General features: G+C 49.3%; 1 protein-coding gene across 1 annotated transcript in view; it reads right to left on the bottom strand.

Annotated features, from left to right (window-relative positions):
* PIWIL2 (piwi like RNA-mediated gene silencing 2) overlaps positions 1-23,321 on the bottom strand; it is a 2,524,398-nt gene that overhangs the window by 846,213 nt on the left and 1,654,864 nt on the right. The window contains exon 16 of the mRNA XM_069617761.1: positions 15,166-15,354. Coding sequence (XP_069473862.1) covers positions 15,166-15,354 — 189 coding nt within the window. The remainder of the gene's footprint in view (positions 1-15,165; positions 15,355-23,321) is intronic.

Genomic DNA, 23,321 nt, shown 5'->3' with positions numbered 1-23,321 from the left:
GAGAGAGAGAGAGAGCGAGAGATAGAGAGAGAGAGAGAGAGAGAGAGCGAGAGATAGAGAGAGAGAGAGAGAGAAAATGGATAATTAGAAAGAAAGAAATGAGAAGGGGAGCAAAAGGAAGCAACAAAGGCAAAGAAAGGGCAGGAAATCCTTAAAAAAAACAAAACAAAACAGCCAAGAAAATCCACACAGGGGAAGCAGCTGTGTAGAACGGAGCGGCAGCAACACGGAAGAAAACTGGAAACGTTGCAACGCGTACGAAGCAGGAAGTGATGGTATTTATACCTCCGGCTTCGCAAGCGTGCAACGTCTAGAACGGCACTGAGAGGAACCGTGCCGGGAAGCGCAATGGCGAACAGTTACGCCCGCAAACCTACGCCAGCGATTCCACAATCGCCAAGCCTGCCACGATGTAACACAGGATCTGCTGTAATTCTTGTTATCTCTTGAGGACGAGAATCTAGGCTTCTGGAAAGGACCGCCTCTCCTGTAGGGAAGTAAGAGATCTAGCAGTGTCCGAGTCTGCTTTCATGGTTTAGAGGGTCTCATCAATCTCGTCACCAAACAGATGTTCTCCTTCAAACGGCATGTCGACCACCTTGTGCTGAACTTCTTGCCGAAAATCAGTGCAACGTAGACACCCTTGCCTTTGGAGGACCACCTCATTGCCAATCTGTTTAAACCCTGTTTCAGCGAGATCTACAGCAATATTCAAGCTGTGGTTTGAGGCTTCTCCCCTTCAAGCACCAGCGTCATGGCTTCCTTCCTCTGTTGCTCCGTTAAGTGTTCTAATATAGGAGCCAACCGATGCCACATTTCTCGATCATATTGAGCAACTGTAGCGAGGGCACTTGCTGCTTTGACAGTTGCTGCACCAATGGCGAGCACCTTCTTACCGAAGGCATCCATTTTCCTGCCTTCATTGTCTGGGGGAGTGGCGCATTTGTGCTGCGTATGAGCTTTGCAACTCGCTGCTGCTGACATCACTGACTCTGGAGTGGGTTATGAAGTGAGACATGTTGGTGTTGTTTCAGGTGACAACCTTATTATCCAGTCTCCCTTTAATTGCCGGCTCTGTATATGGATGTTTAAGAGTGCGAAGATCCTCCTGCCAAACATGATCCAGGAGGTATTAGGCCCAATTCCTGGAACACTTTAGAAACCATGGAGTGGAAAGCCCCAATGTCATCTGGAAGCAAAGGTTGAGAAAGGCTACCCTGTATATCTTGGTCCGGGTCATCCGTGTCCCACGTGTCGGCTCTGCGCGGAGAAGAGGGTTTGTAGCTTGTGTCCCGTAGACCAGTGTCTTGGTCTGTGTCTACTAATTCTCCCTCTTCTTGCTCGGGTATACGTGGACTATGTCCTCGTGCAAGTGGAGTTCTAGGAAGGGTAGGAGCTCGTAGACATTTGTCTAGGTCGCTAGAGGGATGGCCTGAATCTCTTTGATGCTGCTGCCCTGGCGTACCCTGGTCTTTTCTGCATACATGAACTGGCTGTGGTTGCGGGGGTGGAAGCCTGGCATTGAGCTGTCCCAATAGTGACTGTAGTGTGGAAAGCAATTGCAGGGAGAGCAAGGATTGTGGGTTTAGGAGGGGGTATTGCGGATTCATACCTACCCTTCCCGATGGTGTTGCAGGTAGTGTAGGTGTGTCTTCTCCTCTTGACGGTAGGCGATCATAGTGTTTTTGTCCTGAGTGGGAGGTTGGTAAACGCCTTCCTCTGGATCGGAAGTGAGTGAACCCTGTACACTCTTCTGGGGGAGGCTCATAATCTGAAGTGTTTTCAAGCTGTAAAATGTTCAGAGGCATGATGTCTGCGTATATTCTTCATATGATGTCACTTGTCATTTGTGCGACTCGTACACCAAATATACTGTGATAGACTCTCAATTTATTGATTCATGAGTAGTTTTATTCTTCATGTGTTTATTTCTCATATTCCAGTCATATGATTTTACATGAAAACACTTTTAATCTCCCAACACGTGTTTCACCCCAGCTATTAGCCGTGGTTCTTCAGGAGAGACTTCTGCACAAAAATAACAGTAATTAAGAATTTATCTTAAGAAGTTAAATATCAAGCTCAACCCTTCATTGGTTAACAAAAAAAAAAATCACAATTTTATACATTATGAATGCATTCACATTAGCTTTTGTACCATCTCAGCATTAGAAAGACTAAAGAAGAGGACTCTACTGTGTTGAATTAAATAATCAAGTTAACTCACCCTTTTGTGATATTCACTTTATGAAAATTACTTGTAGTTTTTAGTTTCAAAATTCAAAGTAGATTTCTTTTGCACTCAAATGAATGCATCTGCAAAGAATTTCAGAAGGACCAGTTATTTCTCTAATATCCTAGCGCGAACGTAGCCAAGTTTTAGAGTTATAAGAATTGAAACAAAAGTTAAATGCACTGAAGCATTACCTTAGTCTTCTTGACAATTGCCAGGTCCGATTGCCTGTCCTCGCCTGGATCTGCGATGATTTTAAACTAATTTAGTTCCGTTTTTATAGTTTATTTTGGCGCGCGATGACGTCAAAACGCTCCAAAAACGTGCCGTAGAAGTTTTATTGACCGCGAAACTTACTTTGCTAGATTTTGTTATGGTCTATTTTATAATGCTGTTGACAAAACAATCCAAAAAAGCGTGCCGCGGCCATCATGGACATTTTACTTGCCACAAACCCTTTTTTTTCCTTGAAGTTTATTTTATGGTACTGTTATCCCCTATTTTGAAGTATAAGAATTTTGACTTATTGAAGCTGATGTTATTAATATATGCATAAGAAAAATAGTTTTGTGAGAGAATAATACTCAAATTAATTTGTTTGTTTGTAAGTCCTAGTTCAAATAGTATGTGGATGGTCAAAAGGATACATATAGACATACCAATGATACAAAAAAAATAATATAAAAGAGTTCAATTCAATATTTGTACAAACCAAACTAAATTATGAGCGAGACAATTTTTTGGTGACATTAATATAGGTCTGTTGTATGTCCATTTATATAATCCCTGTGCTTCAAAGGGATCTTCTTTACAGCCAATAGGCCATCTCAAGTTGCGTGTTCTCGCCTATTCCTATCTCCGTCTGGTACTTGGAAGCAGTCTCCCCTCTTCCATTTTGTCCGTGTACAGGGCCCCCACCGAACCGGGAATCGCGAGCTGCAGAGGCTGCAACTCACTGCAACTCTGCGACCGCTCTGTGTTTAGGAGGTGTTTTTAAGTGATCTGCCCACAGGTCAGCAGGGGCAGTAGACAGACTGCAAAATCATGAGCCACTGGTTCAAGAATAGCTGCAGGACCGCAACTCAGCGGAACAATGATTCTCATAAGTAGTTTAATTAATAAAAAACCAACCCCCTTTGCATGGTCAGCTCCACAATCACAGGCATTAAGAGCTTCGATTGTAAAATCTCCAATTTTCATAGCATTTGGCACGATATAAGAAGATGCAATCAGTGCGTTTCTGTTGGTGGCAGGGACGATTCAGGCAATCAGTACCCTGAATAATTATCAGCAATTAGAAGCACTGCCAAGGTATTTTGTTGAAATAAACTTCTCAAATCATAAGACGACTGCACAGCCTGGAATTTTAAACTTAACTGAAAATTAAAGCTACTCACCATAGTGACTAGAGTATTCATAGACCATAGTCCCTTTTCCTCCATCCTTGTGGGTGTCCCCCAAAATGGGGACGGTACCGGAACCTTTGGCAGTGGAAATTTGAGCTTCCCCTTTAAATTTAGTATATCGCGTTGGGGTGTGGCCTCAGGCGTGGGCAGGTCCCACCTCTGGAACCTCGCCTCAGTCCCCTTTGAACACACCAGAAGCTTAGATACCTCGCTACTCTTAGTGCATATTATCCCTTTGCATACTAGCGGGTGGAACGTATGGAGGAAAGGGGACTATCAACTATGAGAACTCGAGTCACTATGGCGAGTAATTTTAATTACTCATACGTCCCGTCCCCTTTCTTCCATCCCTGCGGGTGATTCCACTGAAAAAGAACATCGGGTGGAGCTGCGATAACAGGCCTCATATCTAGGACAAAACAAAAAGGTTCTTCAGAACCACTTGACCAAACTCTGCAGTGCCTACAGAAGGCCGACTGAGTAACCCAAGTAGCCGCCTTGCAGAAGACATCCAAAATAAGCATGTCTCTGAAATGCGACGGCCGTGGCCTTTGCTCTGATAGCATGGGTATGAATCCCCTCAGGAACAGGTTTGCCCATGGCTGTGTATGCCTCAGAGATGGCCTGAACCATCCAACAGGGTTTGCAAACCTTGGAATCCCGAGAGCCGGGTGAGGAGCCCCCAAAAGTCACAGACAATGACTCAGACTTCCTGAAGGATTTTGTCAGAGAGATAAAAATTGAGGACCCTCTTGAGGTCCAAGGGAAGAACACCGGCAGGCAGATCTGTTGATTAAGATGAAATGGAGAGACCACCTTGGACAAGAGGTTTGGGTGAGTGCGCAAGATGATCTTGTCATTGTGAAACGTGGTGAAGTGCTTGCACGAGGACTATGCCTGCAGCTCACTAACCCTGCTCGCAGAGAAGAGAACCCCCAGTAAAACTGTGTCACAAAGCGGTTGGCCACAAAGGCCATCGTCTTGAAAGGCTTGCACTGCAAGTACTACATTGAGGTACCAGACCAGGTGCGGCCTATGCACTGGCAGAAAAAGCCTAGACAGCCCCCAAAGGTGGCTGCAGATAACACATGCTCAGGGGAATTCTTGTACGCCCAATGGCCACAAGATAAGGACGGCACATATCCATCTGAACTCCAGAACAAGCCAGGTGTGCTGAACAAGACAGTATTCATCCAGGGGATAGGTGACAGGGTCCAGACCATTGTCACGAGCCCAATGGCAGAAGGAACAAGTTACTTACCTGTAACTGTTGCTCTCCAGCATGGGTCTGGCATGGATTCACATGCTCATGAATATTCCCCGTCGTCAGGCTGGGAATCCTTGGTAAAGAAAAAATCAGTATCAGTTTTGTTTCAATTCCGGCTTTCTCAGTAGTAACCAATCACTGGTCTCTGGGTCATACTGCTCCCAGCCAATGACTGCCCTCTCCCTAAACCCCGCCTCTGGCAGCCATCTTCAGATTTGGTAGCATGCAAAGTGGCAGTATGACCAAGTGAAGAGCCGCAGAGTGGCAGGAGGGAGGGTTTGCATGTGAATCCGTGCTTGACCCATGCTGGAGAACAACAGTTATAGGTAAGTAACTTGTTCCTTCTCCAGCATGGGGTCTGGCATGGATTCACATGCTCATGAATATAAGAATACATAGCAGTACACATGCACAACCACGGGAGGTGGCAAGGCTCAACATTAAGCATTACATAAAACTCAACATTAAGCATCTCTTACCTCCCCACCAGGCTCACCTTAAGCGAACAGGTTGCGCAGCACTGCCTGGCCGACTCTGGACTCCTCCCTGGAATCCCAGTCGACGCAGTAGAATCTTGTGAAGGTGTGCGTCGACCTCCACGTAGCAGCCCTGCAGATGTCCAGCAGGGGCACGCCAGACAAGAACGCTGTGGTAGCAGCGATCGCTCTGGTCGAATGGGCTCTCGGACGGCCGGGCAACGGTCGGTTTGCCAACTGATGACAATGCATGATTCAGCCAGAGAGCCATCTGGAAATGGAAGCCTTCGAGAGCGCCTTCCCATGGTTCACAGGTCCAAAGTTCACAAACAGCTGTGATGTCTTCTGAAAACTCTTTGTTCGGTCCACGCTCTAGCCACATCCAGCGAGTGCAAAGTCCTCTCGCCGGAGACGAAGGTGACGGGAAGAAACAGGTAGCACCAAGGGCTTGTTGAGGTGGAAGTCCGACGGCACCTTGGGCATAAACAAGGGGTGCGTCCTCAGCACCACCCTCGTGTCGTGAAAAGTCAAGTATGGAGGCTTGCAGGATTGGGCCTGGATCTCTCCCACTCGCCGTGCGGAGGTGATGGCCACAAGAAACGCAGTCTTCCACGACCGGAATTTCAGCGGCGCCGGATGTAGGGGCTCAAATGGCGCCCCCATGAGCCTGGTCAGCACCACGTTGAGTTCCCACGCCGGGGCAGGGGCCTTCACCGGCGGGAACGATCGGAACAGACCCTTCATAAATTCCTTCACCAGGCGATGGGACCACAAGGACGCCCGTCCTGTGGTTCTGGTGTATCGGGAGATCGCAGCCAGATGTATCTTGATGAAGGCATGAGCCACTCCAGCCTTGGCCAGCGACATTAGGTACGGCAGCACTTGAGGGGCCGTAATCCACAGAGGGTTAATCTTCTGTGCATGGCATCAGACAGAGAACCTCTTCCACTTATGTCCGTAGCACTTGAGAGTTGAGGACGTCCTGGCTTTTGCAAGGACCTCTCTGCAGTCAGCCGGGATATCGTACCCTCCAAACTCTAGCGCTGCAGGAGCCAGGCCTGCAAGTTCAGCGACTCCGGGTCGTGATGAAGTCCGCTGGCAGCTTGACTGGTGGGGACGCTGACAAGTCCAGAAGGTCCGGGAACCAGATCTGCCTCGGCCACGCCGGTGCGACCAGGATCATCCTGCACCGGGACCTCTTGATCTGGTTGACGAGTCGGAGCAGCAACGGCAACCGAGGAAACGCATAAAGGAAGAGGCCTTCCCAGGGGAACGAGAAAGCATCGCCCATGCTCCTCGGCTGGGGGAACCTGCTGGCAAACCTCTGGCACTTGGAGTTCGTCGCTGTCGCGAACAGGTCGATCTGGAGTTTCCCCCCATCGTCGGAAAAGTCGATCCACTTGATCCTGACGTAGTTCCCACTCGTGGCACGAGAGCAGCTCCATGCTGAGTGAGTCGGCGATGGCTTTTTTTATCCCTGCCAGATGAAAAGGCACCAGAAACATCCCTTGGGCGACGGCCCAATGCCACAGATCCTGGGCTTCCTTGGAGAGGGCTGGGGATCTGGTTCCTCCCTGCTTCCGGATTAGAACATCGTGGTGGTGTTGTCGGTGAAGATTCTCACCACCTTGCCCTTGAGGGACGCGAGAAAGAACCTGAGGGCCCAGAACACTGCACGGAGCTGCAGGATGTTGATGTGGAGCGTCTTCTCCTCCGGGAGCCAGAGGCCTTTTGCGTGAAGTTCTCCGGTGTGCGCTCCCCAACCTTCCAGGGAGGCATCCGTCGTCACCGTTATCTGGTGGGATGGGGTCTGAAAGTCTGTGCCCGCCGTCTGATGAGCGCGGGTGCCCCACCACCGAATCGCTCGTCAGAAAGTCTCGTTGAGCGAGATCCTGTCCTCGAAGCTGCCCATCACTTGGAACCAGCGGGAGTCGAGGAACTCTTGCAGAGGGCGCATCCGAAGCCTGCACAGGCGCACGAGATATATGCAGGAGGACATCATCCCGAGAAGGGACTTGATGGACCTCACCCTGCCCACGTCCGTGGCCAGCAGGGGCTGCATCTTGCCCAGGATGGCCTTCGTCCTTTCTTCCGACGGTGAGGCCAGGCGCGCCACTGTGTCGAGCTTTGCTCCCAGAAACAGTGCAGCTTGCGACGGGACAAGGTGTGATTTGGGAAAGTTGATGGAGAATCCCAGGTCCGAGCGAGCTCCCTTGTCCCTGCTCAGATGAGCCAGTCGTCCAGGTAGGGGTAGACGTGGATCCACTGCAGGCGCAGCAGCGCCGCCACCGGTGCGAGGCACTTGGTGAACACCCTGGGTGCCGGCTTCAATCCAAACGGGAGGGCCTTGAACTGGTAGTGCCGTCCTTGGACCACGAACCTGTGGAACGTTCGGTGACCTTTCAGAATGGGGATGTGGAAGTACGCATCCTCCAAATCCAACGATGACAGGAAATCGCCCTCCTCCAGCTGTCCCAGCACGTTCTGGAGGGCGACCATCCGGAATTTCTGTGCCTTGATGTAGTTGTTCAGCCGTCGCAGGTCCAGGATGGGGCGCCATCCTCCTGTCTTCTTTTTTACTAGGAAGTACCTTGAGTATACTCCGGAGCCCCGGAGCCTCTTCGGGACGAGCTCGATGGCACCTTTTCTGAGCAACGCCCTCACCTCCAAGAGTAGTTGAGGGACGTGATTTTCCTTCCTGACCACGGGTGAAATGCGGGGGCACTTTTTTAGAAATTCGAGGGCGTGCCCCTGGGCCAGGGCGTCCAGCACCCAACGGTCGGTGGAGATGGACTCCCACACGCTGACGAACTTCGCCAGCCGGCCTCCCACCGGGGTGCTTCGGTGGGGGCCCGACCCCGCTGTCGGTTCAATCTTGCTTGGCGGACGCCTTGCCGCCCTGGCCTCCCTGGCGACAACGGCGGGGTCCCCCCCGACTTGCCTCGTCCTCTATAGGCTTCCTGCGACGAGGAGCGGGCCGCTTGGCGGTACGTAGAGGAGGCACCGCCGAATCCCTTGGAGGCACTCTGCTTGCCTCCGGCGCTCCGAAAGGACGGCCTCCGTTGCCGGAGGACGCCTAGGGCCCAAGCAGTCTCTGTGTCCACCTTGATGGCTTGGAGGGACTCATCCACCGTTTTCCCAAACAGGTTGTTCCCGTCGAACGGCATGTCCAGCACCTTGGCTTGCACATCCTGGCGGAAATCCGTCGCCTTGAGCCAACCTCGTCGTCTAAGGCAAACGCTGTTGCCTAGCTGGCGGAAACCGGTGTCGGCAATGTCCGTTGCCACCATAATGGCGTGGTCCAACGCCATTTCGCCTTCTTGCAAGATCTCCAGGGCCTCGGCCCTCTCGTCATCCGGTAGGAAGTCCAACAGGGGGGCGATCTTGAACCATAACTCCGTCGTAGCGGGCGACGATCGCGAGGGCGTTGGCCGCCTTAATCGTAGTTGCCGCCGACGACATAACTCGTCGTCCCATTGCGTCCAGCTTCTTCCCTTCGCCGTCCGGCTGGGCAGTTGACGTTGAGACCGATGTTTCCCCCCCCCCGCTTTCTTCTTGGCCGCCGCTGAGACGACCGAGTCCGGGGTAGGTTGTGTCATAAGGCACAGAGGAGCCGCGTCGGGGACCCGGTACTTCTTCTCGTACCGATCCTTCTTTGCAGGCGTCGTAGAAGGGTTCTTGAGAAGGGTGAGACCCTCGTCCCAGATGTCATCTAGCAGAGGCACGCGAGGACTGACTTCCTCCTGGCCTCGCGCCGTTGGTAAAGGAAACCTTCCTTCTCCTCGGGGCAGAGCTGAAAAAGCTTGGATGCCCTGGTGATCATTGCATGGAAAGATCCGATCTCATCGGACGGGAAGCCCGGGCTGGTGATGGGAGCTCGGTCCCCTCTTCACCGCCGTCGTCGGCGGTACCTGTCGTGGCCGTGTCTGTTCCCGTGTCATCCCCAGGGACGGGGGACGTGGGTAAAGGCCGAGCAGGCCGCGAGAGCTGAGACGGTGGGGCTGGGTGGATCCGTCTTCTCTTGTTCGGGGGGCTTCCCGCCGGGACCGGCTCTGGTTCCTCCGTCGGACCTGGTACCAGGTCCTCTGTCGGTGGTAAGGGCAATCTCGTCCTAATCTCTTAACATAAGGATTGTATCGGCAACAAAATGGCTGCCGAGTTATCCTGCGGCTCCGGAACCGATGGGAGCTACGGCTGACTAGGACCCTCGCCAGTGCCGCCGTCACTTTCACCGTCACCCTCGTCAGGATCCCTCGCGTGGGGTCGGGCCTCCTCGACGCCCTCGTTGAGGCCCTCTAGGACTTCTGCTAACTCCTCCTCGGATGTTGTGCCCGTGTCCACAATGACCACCGCCCCCCCCACCCCCCCTTTTTCCACCGGGGTCTTCACACAGGGGTCTTTCCGATAGGTCTGAAAGAGGCTTCCCTCCGCGGAGGCAGGGAGACTCTGGGCCCCGAGGTCGCCTCCACTGGTGTAGCCTCCACAGTCTGCGCCAGGGCCGCCGCGACTCCCTCGATAGAGGCCTTGGCCGAGTGAATCAATGCCTTTACCGCCTTAGGCGCGTTTGAGGCCTTCAAATTGGGGGGAGGGTCACCGCCTCGCTCCCCCTCGGCCGAATCCTTCGAGATCGACCGGGGCCTCTCCAGAGGCTTACTCAGGTTCTCAGATTTCCTCCTCCCCGAACCAGAGCGTTGGCTCGTGGTTGATGGTGCCGGGGAAGGCGCGCCCTGCCTGGCAGCCGAAGAGCCCGACTGTTAGGCGCTCCCAGTGCCCGCGGACTCGCAGTGCTTTGCCTTCTGTTGGGCCCCGGTCGCCGGGGCGCCCTCACAGGACTTAGAAGACCGCTCTGACTTCTTCATCTTCTTCTCACCTGACAGACTCCTTCCTTCCAGCCAGTTGGAAAGACGAAGGTGTCGGTCCCTGATGGTCCGTTCCGACATGTTCCTGCAAAACGCACAGTCCTTCTCCACGTGCGTTTTGTCCTCATGAAGGCAGTAGAGACATTTCGAATGCTCGTTCTCCTTTAACACATTCTGTAGCTGGCATCCAGGGCAGACCCTGAACAGCTTTCCGGGCGTCGAGCTTCCTTTCTCCTGGGCCATGCTCGGGTAGGCCGCAGAAACTTCTGGAATCCTCCACGAAGCGTAACTCGACAAAATCTTCACCCTTGAGGGGCGTAGAAAAAACCGACACGGATCCCCGTTAATCGGATGTAGAGACCGTGGAGCTTGAGGCTCTATTTGACCGAAAAATGAGAAATTCTCTTTGAAAAAGTGCGAAGACGCAGCAAAAGCTCGAGAGCGAAGCACGAGGACTCCCAACACTTGAGCGTGCGCTAAAAATCTGAAGATGGCTGCCAGAGGCGGGGCTTAGGGAGAGGGCAGTCATTGGCTGGGGGCAGTATGACGCAGAGATCAGTGATTGGGTACTACTACGAAAGACAGATCAGAAACGAAACTGATACTGATTTTTTCTTTACCGAGGATTCCCAGCCTGACGACGGGGAATATTCATGAGCATGTGAGTCCATGCCAGACCCCATGCTGGAGAACCTAGTATATTTACTCTTATAGCTGGGACCGAGTCTAGGCTCTCCTGGCCGGCTGAATGATGTCCCAGTTGTCATCTAAAAATGGAGCATGCTGTAGTCTCAGCTGGTCAAGACCCAGACCGCCAGCTTGGCCGTGTCTGGAATTTCCACCGCCCCGTCCTGCTGCGTTAGGAATCGCCTGCTGGGAATTGGAAGATGGACGGGACTCTGAAAGCACAACTGCCGCAGATCCGAAAACCAGGGTCTTGAAGGCCAGTGGGGGGCAATCGGGATGAGGCTGCAACCCACCAAAGCCTGAAACTTGCAGAGGGTCAGTTGGAGCAGAGTGGTGGGCGGGAACGCATAACACCTGCGGCCGTGCCAACTGATCTGGAAGGAATCTCCAAGAGATCCCTTACCCCGTCCTGCTCGTGAAGCAAACTGGGGGCAAATGGAATTCAGAGGGGATGTTAACAAAGCTAGGTCTGCGAACCCCCAATGTTGGAACAGGGGCAACAAGGAGTCAATGTCCAACTCCCACTTGTAGGTGTTGAAGGCCATGCGGCTCAGATGGTCCGCTTCTGCATTGCTGTCCCCTGGGAGGTGGACTGCAGAAATCCAAGCTGCCTCCATCAGGGCCATTCCCAGATCGATACTGCCTCCATGCAGAGGAGGGGGGAAAATGGGTGCCGCCCTGCTTGTTCAGGTAAATCATCGTAGTAGAATTGTCCGTACCGACCAGAACCGACTTGTCCTTGATGAGGGACAAAAGCCTTGAGGGCCAGGCCCACTGCCCTGAGCTTGAGCAGATTGATATGCAGGAGGGCTTCCGTCCTGGACCATACTCTATTAATCGCGTAGCCCTCCAGAGTAGCCCCACAGCCTGAAAGGTAGCAGTCCGTCATCACCACCAGGGTAGGTTCTGTTCGGGCTCCCACTGAAACATTGACAACCATCAGCCACCAGCGAAGATGAGGCAGTAGGAGCGGTGGTATTAGGGTCCTGTCCGACTGAGACCCCCTGTCTCCTAAATTCAATTGGCCACCAGGTGTAGCTGGAGGCGCTTCATCTTGAGGCAGCGTGCTGTACAGTAAGCACGCAGGAGGCCATCAGGCCCAGAATGTGCTGGAACCACGATGGCGAGGTCGTCATTTTGGCCAGAAAGTGCCCCACCGCCTTGTGCAGGGACAGAGGCCTCTCTGGCATAGGAAACACCCGCTGAACTGTAGTGTTCCAACTCACCCCTAGGAAGACCAGTTCCTGAGAGAGGTACAACTCTGACTTCTTCTGGTTGAGGGGGAACCCCTGCTGATGAAGGAGATCTGCCTTTGGGTGATTCCGCCCTCACCAGTCAGTCGTCCAGATAAGGGTATAGATGATGGCCCTCCAAGCGGAGAAGGCCCGCAACTGCGCTCATTAACTTTGTGAGACACGAGGGACCAAGTTCAGATTTAGAAATGACAGGTCCAGGAAAACCCTTAGGCCAGCCTGTTTTTTTTTGGGTACTGCAAAAATCCTGGAATACTACCCGGAGCCCCCGTCTACAAGACCCGGTTCTATCGCCTGCATCTCCAAGAGCAAAAGGACCTCCCGTATAACAGCCGGGGAACCGACCTGACGAAGGAGGACGGTAGAAGCAAAGGAAGAGGAAGACTGACGCCTGTGGAGACTATGGATAGGATCCATGGTTTGCTGAAAAGGGGCTTCCCGGAGTGCCGAAACAAAGCCAAAGCCAAAAACAAAGCCCCCTGCCCCCACAGGCGAGCTATGTTCCCTGACCTAGACGTCACTGATGTTTTATTGTTGAGACTTAGGTTAGTTTGGTCCTGCAACACCATCTTACCGCTCCCTGGAGCTTTTCCACAATAAAGTTGCTTTATGTACAACCGTGTACTTGCTTCTTAAGTGGTGGGACTGTTTTGGTTAAGGTGATTAAAGGCCCATACCAACACAGCTTCACATCACTTTCTCTTAGCACCTACGGATGCACTGATTGACATGAAAGTGCAGTACTTCATAGTGTGGCCTTCACTGTAAAGGCAGATGCAGTATGGGTCCAAAACAGACATTTGGTGACCGCAGTCGACGCAGGGCTTGAATCCCAAGGACACTGTTGGATTCAGAATGTCATCGAATAAGAACAAGAAGTTCAAGACTCAAAAGAGCAGTGCTCCTAATGTGAGCAGAGTGCGCGGGAAAAAAGGAACTACGGTCAGGGGGAGCAGCGCCTGTATATGTACTGGCCTCATGTCATGTCCGGCGCAGTGGGCGTAGAGGCATCATGCGGCACAGACCCAGAGCTGCGCTTCCTGGTGGCAGAAAGGTTTCAGAAGAGCAGCTGTGCTGGAACAATCCACGGGAGGAAAAAGTCCATTAGAAATCCACATTCTGTGGCAGATCAGAAGGACAGAAGGGTTTCTTCCATTTCTGGACTTTTATTATAAAATGAAGAGAAGAAAACTCCTAACTATCCCAAAGTCATGGGTCTTCCCTACATAACAAATTAACTAAGGTGCTCCTCATTCGTCAGTGAGTCCAAAAGGAAGGTCTTTCCTCTGTCTAAAGCTAAACCATTCTGTCCCTACCACTATCAAAACCACTTGGGCACCAGAGAATGACTCCCTTCTCCTGTGGTTTGTTTTTCAGCACAGTCACTTTAGTGACTTAATCGTAGATAATTCACGTCAACTATTTTGACCAGTTCAGAAATGAGGCTCTTGGGTTTCTCTCGTGTCCCTGACACCTTGCTTTCCCCTTCCAAGGTTATTCTTTGCTTGCTCTTTATTTAGTACACTTGGTGCTTCTTCTATAGATAATGTACACTGTTTCTCCTGGCTGGACAAGTCACAAGGATTCTCAAATAAAAGCTTGCTCCGCTCTTTCACTTGATAGTCACTGAGACTAGTATACACATTCCCAAAATGATTCGCTCTCATATTCACTGTGTTGGTTTCAGTGGTATGAGCATGAATGTTCCAGTAATGATTTTCTTCTGTTTCCACTGGTTTAGTTTTACAGGGACGAGTAGGAGGGTATCAGTAATGATTCTCTTCTTTCTCCACAGTTTTCTTTCTTATTAATGTGCCCATATAAATGGGTTGCATTCCGCACTGCGACAAGTACGATTACTATGCTCGTTATCCGCGCAGAATCTCACACCTTCCACGTTTCCTCTCAGATAGCGTCACCAGGCCAGCGATCGGGACGGGATGCTTCCTTCCGTTTGTCTGGTTGGCTTCTTGCCTCTCAACTGCTCTCTCGTTCTCTGCATTGGCTCTGTGTCGGGAATGGTTCTGTGGCCTCTGTGTCATACTTGGGCTGAACAGTCCACTGACTTGAGGTCACATCACTACTTTCAATCTTGGTAGGCGGTCTGGGGTTTCCTTCCCTCAGATCTTCTGTCTTCATGCTTTCTTTGTGTTGTCCTCACTCGCCGGCTTGTTTCCTCGTTTGCAAGCTAAGCATCCCTGTCTGGTTCAGTGTTCCACACACAGCTGATTCGAATCTCCCGTGCTCTTCCTCTGAGCGCATTACTCCTTCTCCTTTAATGACGCTTAGCTGGACATTCCCATGGCGGAAGCGTCCAAGTCCTTTCTTTCTGTTGCCCAAGTACTATGCACGACTCAGACAATCTTCACAGTATTGTACTAGGTTCCTTTACACATGATTTTAATGTTTCTGCACCACAGTAACATACATTAATCGGTTCTTCGTGACTTTAGATGGAAGTTGTTCAAGGTGGGTTGTGGGTGAGTAACTTAGGGAGTTCCTCTTGGAAACGGGAGTCCTTGTCCCGAATGGGGGAGTCTCTCATGGTGAGGTCCTGCATCCTAGGGAGGGTACTGCAGGAGAAGTGACTGAATACGGCGATTCGTCACAATAACTACAAATTTACTATGGACTGGATCAGCACATATATAAAAGGAGGGGCTTTCATATCAATGGTGAAATGGATTGGTAAGAAAAAACGTTGGCACTCAATGTACAATACAAGTATATCAAAACCTCTGAACTTGCAAGACCTTGACTTGCTAATGAAAGCTAAAGAAAACAAAACATTCAAGAACAGCACTGAGAGTGCACCCAGCACAAATACCCATGAGGCACAGAACCAATGTACTTATGAGCAGAGCATAGATGAAACAGGACTCATGACATCCTGTAAAAACAAGGAACGGCAAACCACTCTATGCTAGGCACAGACAATACAGGACTAGTACCACATCAGTTCACAAAGCAGGAAATACAATTACCTCTGAGCCCAGCAAAGATTTGATGTTTCGTACGTAGGTCTCAATACGGTCATCCTTCAGCTCCACCCAAGCTGGCTGGCTCACCCGCATTCCAATGGGACCACAGATCTTCTCTAGCATGCTGACCAATTCTTGTGCTTGGTTGGTTGTGCGTTTTGGGTAAAACAAGGCCCAAAAATTCATTGGAATCTAAGTAATTATTAAGAAAAAATATTACATTATTGTCTCAATATGTTCTTTACAGATGAGTTCTCAAAAGGATCATTGCCCTAATAAAGAGGCAGAAGCGCAGATTTAGGATAACAGTAAAACACAGAATTCAAGGATTCAATCAGGTGTGACTACAGCACAAGACAGCAGCGAATATCAAAGTAAAGATCTTAGAGAAAGGACGTTTCTTACCTGCAATAAAAATAATTCCCCAGATACCTAAACTCAGAAGAAGAGCTAACAAATGACCATATCAGGCGCAAATGAAAATCCAGCAATAGGTGAAGGCGATCTCAGAGGACTATATCACATTTATAACAACTCAGACATGGATATGTTCCAACAAAGGTATTTCATATACGAAGAAAACTGGGAAAGTCAACTGCTCAAATGTAAAGTTCACAAAGCACATCCTGATTTCCTATTGGAAGTGAGATAAAGTAAAACAAAAGGATGTGCAGAGCTACACAAGCGAAGGAGGCCGGGCTAAAGTACAGGGGGCACTGAGGGGGCAGTGGCAGAGAACTGCAGAGGAAGGAAATGGAAGTCTGGTATTTGGAGCACAGACTAAGTTAGAGCAATTATGCAGGTAAATGAATGGTGCAGCTCGGTACCCGGATGACCTGAAACATACCTCTGACAATTACAGCATATTAGCTCAGCAACAATGCATTGCTGGATCTGGGATTCTATTAAGGGTCTGAAAGTGTTTTACGGGTACATTGGATGACTGGTTGAATCGCCAGTCGGAATTTTACCCTCCCCTTTCTACATAGGCATTACGTAATACTGTAAAGAACTAAATAGGACCTTTGCTATGAGGTGTTGCCAGTTGTTTAATGGTACACTTCTGCTGCTTGTAAATTTGTATTAAAATATTAATAGGTGGAAATGAAGTAAGTCTTCAGAATCGTGAATTGAGGGAAGAGCATAATAGACCCTCAGAGAGAATTGCTCCGAGCCACAGTGCAGGCTCACCAAGATCCACAAGACCTGGTGAAAATTAAGGCATTTCATTGTAAAGGAGAAACAGAAAAGCATGCTGTGGCCTCAGTGTAGCCTGCAGGCTGCTCAGAAGCTGGGACGGGTTCTGTGTCCTTGATATTCCATGACCGCCTATCCCGTCAACTACTTCTGTAGGGTTACAGAGGCAGGGTTTGATAAAAGTCGTTAGAAGGATTCTTATGAAAAGGTTGCAGCCTGAAAATTACATCAGGGGCTGCTGTTGCTATAGTTCAGAAATCAGCCAAAAACTGAAGGGTATTTGTATTTATTGAAGGTTGGGGTATTAATTCAACCAGTAGAGTTTGGTTCCGAAGTACACGCCTGCACTAACAGCATATGGCCTGACTATTTGGAAGGAGACTGGGGTCGAGCTGGCCCCAAAGTCTTCCACTATTTTATTCAGAGGCACGTGTACTCACAGCTTCTTCAACTGCAGTCGCATTTCTATTAACATCTCTTTCAAATGCCTACAGAACCGATAAATTCAACAGCAGAAATGTTCATGGACTGTGAATAATCAAAAGTCAAACTCTGCTTTGGTGTATCCAAGCGTTAACATGGCTTTATTTTATTTTGTGAATTTTGTGAATGTGGGGTCGTTTTGTCTGAAACTTGTATTTGAGCTCAAAGATGCATTTAATGTTTTTTTACGATTTCCTAACGTAAGCATACAAGTGATCAGAGTGTAAAGTACTTTAGCATACGTTTCTAATAGTTTGTATACAAAACATTTCTTGCGTTTAAGGCTTTCAATATCTGTTGACTGTATACTTGAGTTGATTTACTGTGCTTTAGTTATTTTAAGGTGGAACTATATTTGTGGCGAGAGCTATCCTGAAAGCTTGGTCAAACTGTGGACAGAATCTTTTTTGGAGACTTCTGTTTTCACTGTGCTGGGAGCCATAATGAAACCGGGTGTTACAGAGTTTCGCTGAGTAAACAATTTAAAGAACATGGCATGCCAGCTTAGTAGGGGACACCCCGGCAACATCCAAAGGCAAGGATGTCAATGTCTGTTCATATCCTGATACAGCTCAGAATCATAAATTGAAATCCTATAAATCTATGGCCATTAAGCAATGCCGTTAAGTCCGGTGGTTATTAATGGCCCCTACAAATGCCACTGCAAACCAGCCCTTAAAAGAATGTTACTAAATGAAAGGTTGTCAGTAAAATCAAATAATTTACAGAGTAATGTTTCTGATGGAGCGGAGATACTCCTCATCTCTCAATTCCACCTCAGAGACAGTGTAGGTTTGACGTTTAAGATCCAACCACCAAGGGGCCACATGGCACCCCCACCCCCTCTGGCCCAAATCTCTATGCACCAGTACTGCAGTCAGCAGTACATAGACACAGAGTTGCCAGCAATGTCAGATGTTACTGAATTTCATGTTTTTCAAGGTATTGTTAAAAATACCTTGAAAAGTGTGCACAAGCCAACACGCTTATATCAAGCGTGTTGGCTTGTGCACACTTGGTTCCACCAACTGCTCTGCTATTACATTCCTATATTGGGTAGCCCTATCTGCAATTAACTTGCCTCTCAGTATGTTATTTCTGTTGGATGTTCCTCCTACAGATTCTTCATCTTTGACATTCTATCTCCAGTGCCAGCTGTCCTTGAAAACGTTTCACCACCAGTAGCGGCAGGACAGCTTCACCCAGCACGGATTCGCGCCTCATACCAGAAATTACGTTGGGGTCTGTATTTATAGATTAGTTGTGCCCCATGACACCTATCCGAAATGCGGGGCAGGTTGTGAGGGCGATGAGGAATTCATCAGAAAGACTATTACAGAGAGTCAAGTATTTTGTTCTTATTATGGATTCCTACCTTCCACAGACTTCTCATCTTTGAAACACTCCCAACTCCTCCAGATTTACGCACTGCTATAGAAGAGCAAAAAGACACCACCTAGACTAGAATAATCTGGAGGGCCGCATGACCTAGGCAATCCAGGTAGTAAAGTTTGGAAACATGCAGCCCACATAGCTGCTTGACATTGTATATTTATTGGCTTTTATATTGAGCCAGCTCACCACCGCAGTAATCGCAAAGAAAGCAACCCATGTCAGAGTTAAAGCGTACATTGAGACGCACCCGGAGACAACAGGACCTTAGTCTACATATATCCAAGACAGGGACCCTGTTCTGCAGGACATTTGTGGCAGCCAGTCATATGGTAAAATGAGCCTTGAGATCAGGCAGATCCTTCCCCAGCAAGATACTATCATTTTGAGAGGCAGAGAATGATCCATCTAGTCACAGCCCTGCCAAAACAACCACCAGCATTACCCACACAGAGATTTCCTAATGTACCTCACCCGAGAAACGCAGTAGCTGATGATGAAAGTCTGAAACAAGCTTAGAATCAAAGGACAGTCCTACTCTTAAAGTCATCTTCTCCTTGGGGGGAAACAAAGGCACTTAAACAGTCAGAGCTCACCCCCTCCTCCCCATCTTGTGGAAGTAATGGCCACTGAGAAAATCACCTCAAGGGGGAGCAATCGTAATGAACATGGGTCAAGGTGTTCAAACAGAGGACCCATGGGAAATGGCCCTCCTAAGGGAGCCTGCGAAGGATCCTGTGCTACCCTTCCATACAGCATTTAAGAATCCACTCCTGGAACTCTGGAAAAAAAACAGAACACTCCTGCTCCAAATAAGGAGTCGGGTAAAAAATAAAAACCTTCTTCAGTTGACCCTGATTGCTTATCTATGCACCCTACACCGGAAAGCCTAGTTGTACAGGCTGCAACTTTGACATCCAAAGCCGCAGCTTATTTTACCATACCTCCAGATAGAGAGGAAAAGCGTTAGGACTCCCTTGCAAAAAGGGGTGTTCAGCAGGAAGTATAGAGTGAAAGTCCTCCAACGCATCAAGTGGGCTTGCAAAATATAGCTGCACATTATGGAATGCGATTGCAAATGCAGATGATAATATTCCAGAAGGAGAAATGAGAGAAGGATTTGATAATTATATTAATGACCGGAAGGAGGCCTCATATCAATCCCTACTATCAAGGTTAGATGCACCAGACTGTGTTGGCAGATGCATGGGATCTAGCGCGGTTATCAGGCGCTTTGCATGGCTGTGAAATTCTAGTTTCACCCCCAATGTTCAATCAAGGATCCTGGATGCGCCCTTTGATGGGTCCAATTTATTTGGGCACAAGGCGGACTACAGCCTGAAAAAACAGAAGGCTTCCAAGGCTGAAGCAAAATCTTTAGGGGCAGCCATCCGTCAACCACATCATCATCCACCTACACAAAACCGGATTAGGTGGTCCTTTCGGTACTACTCTTCCTTCAATCACACAGGTAGAGTGTGACAGAGTACCACTACAGCGATATGTGCCAACACCCGGTCGGCGCGGCGACGGGATGGTGCGGACTACCAGTTCCAGAGCAGAGCTGCGAGGCCACGGGAGCGACACAGTGATAACAGCTGCCTACCTCCTGGAGAGCCACAGTTACCAGCATGTCAACGTTTAAGGACTGCTGACCCACTAAAGCCAGACTTGCACTTTTCCTTGTTGTAAGCAAGGAAGGAAGCTTGCAGACAGAGACAGAATTTACTTGGGGCTGCAGCATGCGGGTAAGGCGAGGAGCACCTACCGTGTTTGCGGCGCGCACTGTTGTGTCCCCGGATGGAGGCGACACCGTGGGGAGTTAGCCTCCCGTCATCCCTGGGGCAGCAGTGGTGGACTATTGCGGCCATGGGAATCCTGGGATCAGAAAGGGTGCGGGGCTTTGTTATTTCAACCCCCTAGTGTAATCGACCGTGATTGGTCAAAAACCAGCACCTTCCCTATAAAACCGCACCAAACTTTTGCGAAAGGGTTTTCTGTCTCTGATTCTTGCAGGAGACACAGGTTGCAGAGGAGGAAAGATGTTATCCCTGAGCCAATTACGAGTTTTATTCAACTTCAACCAGGAGGAATAATCCATCCTTATTCACCAAGAAGGAACAACTTGCCTGACTAAGGACTTGTTAAGTTTGTAAAGTTGTGTCCTGCCACCCGATTCCTAATTAAGGATTTGTTTAAGTTTGCTGCATTCCGGTCTCCAGCATTGTCTGCCACAGACAGGTTAGCTGGTGGGCCTCCTAAATCTGCCCCTGTAGCCTTAATCACCATCCAGATGACCTAGCTGAGTTGGGGTTGGTTTCTGATGGGCCACCCCTTGCTGCTGCTGCTGCAGTCACTAGGTCCCAGACCAAACAGGGTCTGGCTGATGGTCAGTTACCCAAGCCAAAGGGGAAACCCAATGCAAGAAGGAAGAGCAAGAATGCCGCATCTGTGAATGGGGCCCCTTATCTACCTGCTGTTTCAGGAGGGCCCACTCTGGATCAAGTCCACGAGGGATTGGACCCAGTGGTGATCCTAGAGTCAACTCCTAAGGGAGAAGAGCAAGAAGAACCTCCACATGGAGAGGAACTGAACCCAGAGGATCACCCTGACCTTCAATGCCTGTTGGCTGAAGGTAGGCCCTCCAGGGGGGATTTTTGTAATGGTCAAAGAGAGTGCCACTATCTGGAGGGTCTGGGACGACAGGCCCAGGAGTAGGGTGAAGTGCCTAGTTCTTTTAAGATGTATTGGGAAGGTGAGCTACTTTGTAGTGAACCCACTGAGCCAGTACCTGGTTCAGTTAAAAGGTTAGTTGTACCCAAGGTCTACAGGCCCTTGTTTCTGCAGCTTGCACATGAGATGCCCTTGGCAGTTCATCTTGGCACTAAGACCACCAAGCAAAGGCTCTCAGCAAACTTTTACTGGCCCAAGATGGGAGTAGAAGTGAAAGCCCACTACAAGACATGCCCCATTTATCAGTTGGCTGGCAAGACTGGAGGCACTGCCCTTGCCCCACTGCAACCTTTTCCAGTGGTTGGCACACCATCTGAGAGGATATGCATTGACATTGTCGGTCTCTTAAACCCTCGTACATAAGGTGGACACAGGTTCATCCTGGTACTGGTTGAATATGCCACCAGGTACCCTGAGGCTGTACCCCTTCGGACCATAACTGTCAAGGGAGTTACTTGGGCTTACCAGAGTGGGTTTCCCCAAAGAGGTAGTGTCCGACAGGGGATCCAACTTCATGTCTAGTTACATGCAAGCAGCGTGGAAGAAGTGTGATATAATTTACAAGTTCTCTACATCCTACCACCCCGAGATGGTCTGGTTGAGAAATTTCATATAACACTCAAAGGCATGCTGGTTGCTTTGGAAGAGCTCCTGCGGAGGAAATGGGACATGCATTACTTACTGTATAAGCATTTCTGATGGTTGTATCTGCTTAGATTCACATGCTGTGCATAGTCCGACATCCAGTGGTCACTGCGGAGTATTGCATTACGTCGACATAGGCGTGTCTGTAATACTATCTCTATAGTGACGTGCAGTGTACCCAACATCCCTCATGCGTCTAGGTCCCTCTGTTTGTATTTTTTCCTCGCCCTGAGGGAGCCTTCTAGGCGTGAGTGAGTACATAAGAGATAGAAAGTAATAAGATGTCTATGTTCCTTCCATCCGAGCGGGGAGGAAGGGTGGGCGCATGTGAATCTAAGCAGATACAACCATCAGAAATGCTTTTACGGTAAGTAATGCATGTCTTCTGATGTTTGTTAATCTGCTTAGAATCACATGCTGTGCATAGACTAGCGAGCAGTACCCAGGGTTGGAGGTGGGTTGTGAGAAGGAACAGTAGAGAAAACATTTCTTAATACTGCTTGTCCCACCTGGGAATCAGATCTAGAATGGGCATCTAGACAGTAGTGTTTTGTAAAGGTGTGTACAGAACTCCAGGTTGCCGCTTTGCAAATGGACTCCAGAGGGACATTTGCAATGAATGCTATGAAGCCCCAGTGCCCCAAGTAGAATGTGCTCTTGGCTTGAAGGGTAGTTCTCTCTTGGCAAGAGTGTAACAGAGAGTGATGCATTGGACAATCCATCTAGATATAGTGGATTTTGAAACTGCATCTCCTTCTCTTCCTGCCGCCACTGAGACAAAGAACTGGTTAGTCTTTCTCAGTGGTCTAGTTCCTTCCATATAAAACATGGCCACTCTGCGCACATCAAGTGTGTGCAGGCTTTTTTCTCCCAAGTTTGATGGGTTTTGAAAGAATGTTGGTAGTTCTATAGACTGGTTGACATGGAATTTCGAAATTAATTTTGGTGCAAACCTAGGATGTGTGCGTAGAACCACCTTATCCTTGTGAACTGTTACAAACGGGTCTAGTATAGAGAGCGCTTGTAGTTCACTTACTCTCCTAATGGAGGTGATAGCTATTAAGAAAGTGGTTTTAAGAGTGAGGTTCTTAAGTGTTGCTTTGTGCATGGGTTCGAAGGGGGAGCCCATGAGCCTGGTTAGTACCACGTTTAGGTCCCATCCGAGAGATGGGTTAGATACAGGAGGGTGGATCCTCTTTTCTACCTCCATGAAGGCTTTAATAACTGGAACTTTCCACCATGAGACCTTATGTTGAGATGTGGTGTAGGCGGAAAGTGCAGCTAGATGAACTTTAATAGAATTAAAGACTAACCCGGAGTCTAATAAGTGAGTCAGGTAAAGAACAATCTGTGTGGGAGAGCAGTCAACGGGGCTGATGCTCTTTCCTCTACACCGTATGATGAACCGTTTCCACTTGCTGGAGTAGCAGTAACAAGTGTTCGGTTTCCTTGCTTCTCTAAGGATGTCCATGCATCTTTGAGGGAGCTGCAAATGTCCAAATTCTATGACGTCAGGAGCCAGGCTGCTAAATTCAGGGTCTGTGGTCATGGGTGCAGAGTTTTGCCCCTGTCCTGTGACAGCATGTTGTACGGGCAGGGTACTTTCACTGGTGGAGACAGTGACATTTCCATTAGGTGAGCGAACCAGGGTTGTTGGGCCAACATAGGGGCCACTAGTATCATGGTAACTGGTTCCTGATGCATCTTGT

The sequence above is a fragment of the Ambystoma mexicanum genome, chromosome 10 (assembly GCF_040938575.1).
Source record: "Ambystoma mexicanum isolate Mex_15411 chromosome 10, UKY_AmexF1_1, whole genome shotgun sequence".
NCBI classification, from domain to species: domain Eukaryota; kingdom Metazoa; phylum Chordata; class Amphibia; order Caudata; family Ambystomatidae; genus Ambystoma; species Ambystoma mexicanum.
This window is presented reverse-complemented; position numbering and strand designations above follow the sequence as displayed.